Source organism: Diorhabda carinulata, chromosome X, assembly GCF_026250575.1.
Source record: "Diorhabda carinulata isolate Delta chromosome X, icDioCari1.1, whole genome shotgun sequence".
In the NCBI taxonomy this organism is placed as follows: domain Eukaryota; kingdom Metazoa; phylum Arthropoda; class Insecta; order Coleoptera; family Chrysomelidae; genus Diorhabda; species Diorhabda carinulata.
The window spans coordinates 63461961-63472809 of NC_079472.1; the positions used below are offsets into that span (position 1 = coordinate 63461961).

Sequence of the window (10849 nt, forward strand, 5' to 3'; positions counted from 1 at the left end):
GTCAGCATACCTATAAATCAGAATCTTACTTGTATTAACACGCAACAAAAGCTCAAAGAAACGCGAGGAGTGTCTATGAGTGGCTAAATAGCTAACCTTGAAATAAAAAGGGTAGCTACCGACCCCAAATCAATCCTAGCCGATCGAGCACCCCTTCTACGTTTTGTCAGAGGACACAATAATTAGATTGAGGAACAATTGCGCTCCGTTCCCTTCTCAGACGAAAGCAGAGTGTGCGTGCATGGTAACCATGGAAGAAGACTAGTTTATAGAAGACCTGGAGAAAGATTCACGCAAAGCTGCATAAAAGAAAACGTTGCTTTTGAAGGAAGTTCCTGGAGAGTATAGGCGGTAAGCAAAAACCAAGTTGGTTTGTATTGAAATTGGTAGTGGAGCGGAGGGATCATGTCGTTAGTTTCCTTGGCGAAAACTTTATCCTAGTGCAAGACAATGCTCGACATACTACAGGCTCCGTTCGGCAGTATTTTCAGGATGTCAAAAGGAGTGGAGAAGGACATAGGATATTTTTTATCCCGTTTCCATGGGTTATATACATAAAAAAGTTGGATTATTTACACTATTTATAACCCAAGAACGGCCTAACCGAATTAGCTGAAAACTGGTGGAGAGGTAGTTTAGAACTTGGAAAAGGTGATAGGTTATTTTTCATCCCGTTTCCGTGGGACGTGACATCAAACGTAGTATAACAAAACGCAACAAACAACAGAAAAAAAAATCAAGTCAAACCATCAGTCTAGCCGTTAATTTGTTTAAAATTTTGTAACAAAACGCAACTGACATCTAAACGACAAAGCCGTAAACTAACTAGGATTCGAAACATTGCGAATGAAAAAATGAAGAAGAATAAGTAATTGTACGTGAAGAGCGCCGCGTTGGTATGCCTCGACTTCGTGCTTTTTAATCACAAGAGTAAAGCTAGGCAACCCACAAAACGGCTCGGTTGGTGATGCGAAATCGTCGAGCAAACCTCAGAGATCAACAATTAGATAATTTCCTTCGCACAAGAAGAAATTTTTGAAGCGTTTCGATACGTTGCAGTACTGATAGCTGCGACCACATTGGGCCAATGTGGACGCCAAACGAATTTCGCAAAATTAGCAATCGCATTCATTGCTTCGTGGCGAAACCCATGAATAAAGAAATTTTCACACCAAAAAATACAATGGTTATTTCTAAATGACCTAATTTGGGGCAGACATTATGTAAGAACGAGGATTCAATCCGACATTTAAGGTACTCGTTTATTTGGAAACGCCTGACTTACCAGCGCACAGCTTAAGATTAAAAGCTCGTATTATAAACCAATCAAAACTGTGAAACGGAACGCGTTTGGTGGTAAGTATATTGACGAACGTGATTTACGCGACGACACCCAAAGGATAATTCGATGGTGAGGAATTTCTCATACCGACGATTCCGATGATCCCAACTGATTTGCCGTTTGAGTTTATGCGACGTCAATCTCCGATCCGTATTGCATTCTCTATGCCCATTAAAAATCACAATACTATCTTTAAAACTTCGTGGTCTGAATCTAGAAAATGTTCTTTTCATGTTCAATTATGAGTGGCATGCTCACGGGTCGGAACATCATCTGCGTTATTATTTCTTGCGCCTAAAAAGGGTCAAATATGAATTGCGTCCCGAAGACTTTCCAAGAAATGTGGTACTAAATACTTTTGCAAACTAATTATACTTTCCAGAATTATCATTATCTAAATATTGAATACTGATTAACCATTTTCTTAAAGCAGCTTGACAAGGTGCAAGACAACTTGCAAGAAATTACACGCAATTTTTTCAAAAGTCAAAATATTTCATAGATTAATATTGCACGTCGTTTGACATCACCACTACCATTACTAACAAAAATTCCATAAGTAAATTAAACAAACTCCTAACGTCAAATTTTATTTAATATTTAGAGTTTTGAGACAGGTTTAAAAATGAAAATAACAAAGCTAAGTAAAATGGTCAAGAAAAATTTGGTCACTGAATAATTGGCAATAATTATATCTGCCGCTGCCTCGATTTTGCAGCCTGATGAACAAGTTGGTTTTTAGGCGAAAAGTATTTAGACTTCTCCCTAGAATTGCAGATTAGATACACGCAACAACATCAAATCGATAATGTTGTAAATGCGAGATTTTGTACGGGGTTTTCCAATAAGGACTTGACAACTTTTTTTCAAAATAAAAAAAAAACTATTTGAGATATTTCAAAAACTTTATTATCGGATTGAAGTTCATTCAAAACACTTATGAATAGAAGTCGACTTCGCTCATATGGCCACCGCGGACACGTTTGCAGCGGTTGATTCGTTGGACTCAATTTTCCATGACTCGGCCACACATTTCGGCTGCTATTTCTCGTTCAATGTTGGCTTTGAGCTCTTCCAATGTCGTCGGCTTATTAGCATAGACCAATGACTTGACGTAGTCCTAAAGAAAAAAAATCTAGAGGCGTTAAACTGCATGAACGACTGGTCCATTTCTTGAGATAACACGCTCATCAAACTTATTCTTCAATTGGGCCCAAATTAGGGGGCCAAAAATAATCGATAATCAATGCGCGATAACGATAACCATTCACAGTAACGTGGCGCCTACTATCGTCGATGACAAAATATGGCCCTATGGCGCCGCCGGCATGCAAACCGCATCAAACAGTTATCTTTTGTGGATGAAGAGGTTTTTCATCAAGCACATGTGGATTTGCACCCGTCCAATACCGCATATTTTGTTTATTGATAAACCCATTGAGCCAGACATGAGTTTCGTGACTGAAGATAATTTTGCGATGAAATTGATAATCTTGGCGCATCGTTTCCAGAGCCCTATCGGAGAACGTACGTCGCTTCGAATTGTAAAGTAAGATCCTTACGCAAAATTCGCCATAAAGTGGTCTTAGCGATGCCCAACTCTTGAGAACGCCGTGAAATTTAATGATTTGGATTATTTGCTACGGACGTTTCAACGGCAGCGATATTTTCGACACTTCGACCAACCCGTAGTCTCACTGGCACGGCAAAATCACACAAGGAATATGTAGACTCAAACTTTTTCACTAAACTTGTTACTGCCTGTCTACTAGGTCGAGAATTAGGAGCAAAAAAATCGGAGTTAACACTCTTAAAGTAGCGGCCACCGATTCCGAATTTCTGTAGTAAATATTTAGGATTTGCAGACGTTGTTCATTCGTGTACTTCAATATGATGAAAAGGTTATGTCACTGAATAACCTGATAGTGACAGTTCGATGTTAAGTGAAAAGGTGCGTTCACAAACTAAATTTAAAATTATAAAGTTCCTATTGGAAAACGTATTATAAAACAATCAGCTGAACTTCATCTGCGCATTAATAATAACCTCTCATGTTGGGATAACCACCGTGGATATGTATAAATTTTAAGTAATTGGTTTTACGACCTAACCTAACCTAACCTTAAAGGTTCAGTTGACCGCGAGACGCTACTAGTGTACAGCGCAGCATACGCACTAAAATGTAGCTAAAGAAGAATCATTAAAATATTATTTTCATATATAATTGTCCTAATAGAAAATTGAACTTGATAAATCTCGTTTTGCGCCATTCATTGTTCATATATATTTGATCTTCTGATTGTTTGTAAATTTTTCATATCATTTTAACGATTATTGAGACTAAAGGATATCAAAGTTTGTTTTTCACTTGTTCGTATGAGGTTTAGAAGATTCTATTACCAAAGAAATGAATCATGCTGACTATTAGAATTATAACCAATAATTAGATACTAAAAAATGATTAATGTACCATAACTATAAAGTTTGTTTTATTATTTCAAAATTTTACTGAATCTTTGTTAAAATGTGAATCAAAGGAATTAATTAAGCTATAAAATTAAATTTATAGATATTACGAATCGACTTTATGTTCAATTTATTTTTTATTGATATTTAACTTAAAGACGAAGCCAATTCTAATTTTATTTTTTGACACCTTGGTTATAGTATAACGAATTAAAAATGTAATTATCGAATTTAAGCTATCATTACACAGGAATCGCAACAACATACGTTCATTTCCTAACAGTGTCTGAACTCTAGTTTCGATTATGGCGCCAAATACAAAACTGTTTGTTTCAAAATAAATGTAACTATGTATTTGAACTATTTTTATTAATGAAGAGATATATTATTAAATGATAGTATACATCTTATATTTCAATATTCAACTTTTATATTATATTATATTAATTATCATGGATTTTCTTGTCTGTCTTATATTACGATTAATAGTGATGTCCCTAACATCCTCAAATTCATTATATCTGCCTAGAACCACGTGCAGAATTAATCCTGAATTATTTTAGAATCTCATTAGTTCAGTTGCGATTATTATTTAATTTTGCTTGTTAGAAGTTTGATATTTCTTCTAAGTATCCTCCTAAAATAATTGCTTTTAATGAAGTCACGTGGGGATCATTGCTTTCGTCATGTGGTGGTGCTTCATCTTGCCAAAACCATATCGCATTAACTGGTACTGGAGGGTTTTCTGGGTCATTTCAAATTTCAATTTTCCAAGATGAAAAATGTTATGGGCTCCAAAAATCATTTTCTAATCATCAACTTTTTGAGGGTATTGCGTGTATACTTCCATCCCAAGAGGATTTCTCCAATATTTTTTCCAATATGTTCATCATACGTCCAGGAAAATAAGTTCTGCTATTAAAATCGTTTTCCGTGAACTCCTGAGTATTTGGATATTATATGTGGGTTTTTCTCAAACTTACTAATTTCAACTCTTTGAATTCATCACTCAGTACATAAACAGTTGCTTATTTTATCTGATTCACATGACCAAACACGCGTAACTGCTTCTTTATATTCCTAAATTGTTCCTTGGGTCATTGGAAATGCCTTATAATATCAGACTGATTAGTTAATCTTCTGGTTGTCTCTACACCGTTGGAAAATTGAAACCAAAATGGTATTTTGACATTTGTAAATGTTTTTTCATCCCAAAGCTTTATTTTGAATTTCTTGCCCAGTAAGCATGTGCGTTAGATCATATCAGGAAGCAGTATCAAGATTCCCTCAACCTTGAAATCTTTCGAACCGTGCCATCTGCCAATATGTGCCTTCTTTGTGGTACTACGCTTTGGTGATGCTTATCTGCAGTGGCTCGATACAAATTGGAATCCTAGGGTATTGAGTTACTCCACTCAACGACGTTTTTTTTCCCAATCCAGAAAAACCTGAGTGAGTCCCTCACAGCTGTCTCCAATGCCTTGACGCAGCAGCCGCTTGGTTCCCTTGAGGTCCACGCACGCTTTATCTAGATAGGACTTCCAAGAAAGTTTACTCTACAAGATTTTCGTGATTTCGAATAGCAGGAATATTTTATTCCCATAAGAGGACTCATTCAAATTTTTCATTCATCGATGTAACTCCCTTTTGCTTTTATTATTTCGGAGCACAATTTTGGGATTCTATGCAACAATTTTAGTAAATAATTGTCGTCTATTTGTTTCCATTCCTTTTTTAGGATATTCCAAAGATATGAAGTAGAAATAAGACACTGCTTTCTGACTTCCATGTTCAATTTGTCCCACAACAACTCAATCGGGTTGAAGTCTGGCGACTATAACAACCAAATCATTACTTTCAGTACATTTGTTTGTAAATTCTTTCAAATACTCTTTGCACAGCTTACAGGAATGCTTGGGGTCGTTGATATACTGGAAGATATATACTGCCGAATCGGTGCTGGTCAGAACATACTACATTTTTAATATTTTTCACTGCCTTCTTCCTTCAAAATCCCTTCAATTATAACCAGGTGTCCAGTTGCCCTTCCTCTGAAACATCCCTAAATCATCATTGAGTGTCCGCCGTCATATTTTTTTATATATTACAGGCAGACTTAACGTGACATTCGATGATAACGGCGAGTTAGTAGTGTCATCAGGACAACCGATTCTTTTGGATAATTTAACGCCACAAGACGAAGATGTTTTAGAACTTCTAGAAATTTACAGACCAGCTGTAGATGCACAAATTGATACAATAATCGGAACATCTTTGGTTACATTAGAAGGGGCCGGTATATGTAGATTAAAAGAATGTAATTTTGGAAATTTGGTGGCTGATGCAAATGTTATTTATAAATCTTCTCTTTCTACTTATACTTGGACAGAGGCGCCAATAGGTCTCATGAACGGCGGGGGTATACGGGTAACGATAACTCCAGGTATTGGAAAATCTATAAACAAAGGTGAAATAATGGCAGCATTACCATTTGGAAAACAAATAGTTTCTTTGAAATTAACCGGAGCTGATTTAATCAAAGCTTTGGAATTGGGTATAAGAAGTAACGGAGAAACTTCCGGTGGAGAATTTTTGCAGGTATCCGGTATTAAAGTTGTGTATGATAAATCAAAACCTCCAATGTCTCGAGTAGTTTCGGTTAAAGTGAGATGTGGTAACTGCAGTGTTCCGATTTACGAAGACATAGATCTATCAAAGATATACGGGATTATTACTACGGATTTTCTAGCTGACGGTAATGATGGAATATACGTACTCAAAGAAAAAGGAATGGATAAAAAAATTGAGGATTTGGGTGATGTAGATGTGGTAGAGTGGTATTTTAAACATTACAATCCGATATTCGCAGAAGTGTCTGGTAGAATTAGCTTCATTGAAAGCGATAACAAGAACGGCGGAAGTGTTATTTCAATTTTTATGTATTCGTTATCAATAACTATAATTTTAATTGTACAAATATTTTAACATTATTTATAAATTTAACTCGTAATAAATGAAGTTGCGACTCATTTAACAGTTATTAACGACTTGAAGGGTGATAAATTGATTAATTACTAGGAAAATATTGACTAGTAATGACCGTTTTTAGTAAGTATTGTCAATTCGATTGAATGATATTCAATCGTCGCGAATTGGTTCAAAAAATATAGAGTAACTATAAAGTAAGGAATTGTGAAGTAATAACTAAAGTTTATTTTTGAAAATAACACCATTTGAATGATCCTTTAACCGTAAACGGAAATGATTGGAAACTTTCTCCAGTAATTCTGATGTAATTGCTACCATTTCATCATCATTATTATTATATACTTTATGTTTTATTTTTGAGCTCATCTATAACGAATGTTGGCAATCATCATAGCAACATTTATTCAGCCAGCAACAATACGAAATAGTTGTGAGAACCAGCTCCATGTTAGGATGACCGTTTTCTTCCTGGACCTCTTTATCCAAATATTTTACCTACCAGGATGGTTCGGAGCAGTGCATATCTGGATTCATTTCGTATTATGCGGCCGAAGTCTTCTTCATTTGTTACCCGTGCAGTTCTATGGATCTTCAGTATTCGTCTAGGAAGTCACATTTCGAATGCTTCCAGTTTTTTGCTGATAACTTTGTTCAAGGTCGTTAGTGTTTATTCCTTAAATATCTCAATCATGTTTCATTCGATCGAATGCTTTTGTATCATGACCTGTACTAAGAAGCTTCCTTCATACAAACAGCATTTATAAACCCGAATTCGTTGGGGGATATTTAGCTCCCACATTATTTGTAAATTCTGTTGTGGTTTACTCTAAGCACGATCTTTAAAAGATGGTTCATAAGACTAATCGTTCGGTATTCTTTTTTTTGGGCTCCTGGTTTCTTTTCCAGCATAATACGCTGTTGAACATCTTCGTAATCAAGGCTATCGTTTTGGTATGAAGCAGTTTGAGAAATTCTGATTGTACATTATCCGAACCTGCTGCCTTGCCATCTTTTAGTTGCATTGCTGCTGTTTGGATTTCTTTTCCTGATTTTGTCTTCTTTCTTTATTCATGATTATATTGCCTGTTAACATTCCTTTTGTTGCCTTCTTTTCAGCCCGCAATGAATTTTTTAATGTACATTCTCTGGATATGTTTGAAGTGTCTGGGAACATTTGTTTCAAAACCACCATGGATTCATTTGATGTGCGACTAGTAGTTCCGTCTTGTTGAAACCGAGTCCTAGAATTAACTATTTCGAAGTTTCAAGCTCTGTATCCAATGAACCTTCTAACATCGCAACATTGCCTTCGGTATTAACAGTGACATTTTCCCCGCGTATTTCAAAGAAAAAATGAGTGGATTTTTTGGTGCTTGAGTTTGGGATTCTCATTGTTAACTATTTACAAACCCATTGATATTGAAATGGGCCTCATTAGAAAAAAAGGCTATTGTCAAAATTCGGCAAATTCGAGAATTTCTATGAAGTCGAATTCTTTCAATTCTTGCGTTAATTGTGCCTTGTCAGGCTCCCCTGGAGATGGCAAAGACAATGACGAGATGATCCCTGTTTTCAGCCACTCTAAACAAACAATTGTTGCTATGATGCTATCTGTCCATTCCCGGATGTTCCTCAACCAGAAGAAGAATTTATTATTTTCATACAATTTCACAGCCATTTGTACTGCCTTTCATGAGTTCTTAGCCTAGCCAGATTTTTGGAGCAAGCGCATTCCTCGGCTGATTTTGCCGCGCTTTTTTTCGATAATTTTTGAAACAACTACTTAAGTAAGTAAAAGAAATATGCCGCGTTCACAGTTGTATGCATTCCTTGAAGTCAATCAAAAGGATACTATCGCAATTCCAAAATATTGAGCTTTTCGAGACCTTTGTTTTTTTTGGCAAGAGCTCTCCTTTCCAATGCCTCTACATCTCTTTTGGATATCGGATCATAGTAGAAGACATAGTTTCATAATGCCTTGTCCAATCCATTTAGTTTCTTGGATTGAGGCAATTTTTATGCCAGCCTCTATATTTTTATCTCATTTTGACTCTGATCTACGATTATTTCATATCCTCTTTCACAATAAAAGTTTCTTTGTAATAAAAAAATGAACCAATTAATTTTTTGGTAATTATCTAGATTAGGTTACACCCCTTCGATTTCGTTAAAATTTTAGTAGGTTATAGAGAAAATTATGCTGAAAAATTTGATACATATATGTAGGGCGCGGAAATCATCCCTTCACATAGTTCCAGAAAAAGAAAAATCATTTATACATCATAGTTTAGCTTCGCATGTCTTCGTTACCTAATGATGACAACACGTATCATATAATTTGCAATATTTGTTTTTTTTTAATCGTGTTTGACCATGAAAAAGATAAAATTCTACGAATTGTTGTGTATTGCTGTTTATTGATTGATATTCTATCAATATTCTTAGTTAAAATTAGTGGTTAGGTCAGGTTAAGTTAGACGTGCGAAGATAAACTATGATGTATAAATTATTTTTCTTTATCTGGAATTTCAAAGTTGAAAAACTATTTGAAGGGATGATTTCCGCGCCCTACATATATATCAAATTTTTCAGCATAATTTTCTCTATAACATACTAAAATTTTAACGAAATCGGAGAGGTGTAACCTAATCTAGATAATTACCAATTTTTTTTATACTGAACATACCAGCACTCATAATTACACTGTCAGCGTTTCGATAACCAAGTTATCGTCTTCAGAGACTGAAAGTAGGAGTTTATCTTCAGACTCTTACTTGGTTATCGAAACCCTTGATAGACAGTATATGTAAACAGTACAAATATCGCCGATGGTTCCATAAATTCCAATTTAGTCAATTGATTTTTTGATTCTCTTTTAGGAATCTTGAATGCGACATTCGATGAAAATGGAAATTTACTAAAATCTTATGGTAATCCATTATTACTAGATAATTCAATTCCACAAGACGAAGATTTATTGGAGCTACTTGACGTTTACAGACCGGCCGTTAACAAAGTAAATTTAGAAACTGTTGGTATTTCAAACGTTCTTCTAGACGGTAACGCTATCAAATGCAGAAGACAAGAATGCAACTTCGGTAATTTAATAGCAGACGCGTTTGTGATGTACAAAGCTACGATGTCGCCTGTTTCTTGGAGTGATACCCCAATAGGATTTATGAACGGTGGCGGAATTAGAACTTCAATAACACCCGATGATAGTAAAAGTATAAGTAGGGGAGAAATATTAGCAGCCCTTCCTTTCGGTAACCAAGTTGTTTCTCTCAAATTAAAAGGAGAAGATTTGATAAAAACTCTCGAATTGGGTATAAGAGGTAACGGCGAAACGTCGGGTGGAGAATTTTTACAAGTTTCGGGATTACTTATTGTCTACGATAGATCGAAGCCGGCCATGTCGAGGGTAGTTTCAGTCAAAACTAGATGTGGAAATTGTGATATACCCAAATACGAAGATATAGACCCTACGAAGATTTATAGCGTGGTTCTTATCGATTTTTTAGCTAATGGAAACGACGGACATTATATTTTGAAAGAGAAAGCTTTCGATGTAAAAAATGAAGATTTGGCGGACGTAGATTGTATATCGTGGTATTTTCAGCACTACAGTCCAGTGTTTGCTGAAGAACAAGGAAGAATCAAATTTGTAACGAAAAACGTTGAGGCAAGTGACGCAGTATTACATCAACCATTTAGATTTAGTGTTTTATTTATGATTATTTCGTTTTTATGCATTTTTCAATTTTGAATAAATGATAAATGTTGTTTCTTTCTACATTTAGATGCCGGTTGATATAGTTTAAATTGTAGAAACGAAAAATTGCGTGCTAAATATGAGGGCTGCTAGTTAAATCTTTAGATTGACAAATAAAAACAAAAATTTATGATTTCATATAGCTTTATTGTTTTTCAGAATACTTTCCAGTAAGATCAATACACTTTTGCATGCGTTTGAACCAATTGCCGAAGGGTTTTTCCCCCTCCGATTGAGGTACCTCCAAAACATGTGATTTGAATGCATTATTTGCTTCTTCT

General features: G+C 35.4%; 1 protein-coding gene across 2 annotated transcripts in view; it reads left to right on the forward strand.

Annotated features, from left to right (window-relative positions):
- LOC130902059 (protein 5NUC-like) overlaps window positions 1-10579 on the forward strand; it is a 35777-nt gene extending 25198 nt beyond the window's left edge. Inside the window, exon 4 of one of the 2 annotated variants that reach the window (XM_057813863.1) lies at window positions 9676-10579. In XM_057813863.1, the coding sequence (XP_057669846.1) occupies window positions 9676-10562 (887 nt within the window). In that variant the 3' untranslated portion in view covers window positions 10563-10579. Of the gene's footprint in view, window positions 1-5918; window positions 6838-9675 lie in introns of those variants that run through there. The other variant, XM_057813864.1, reaches the window with a different exon arrangement.
- Window positions 10580-10849: the final 270 nt, after the last annotated feature.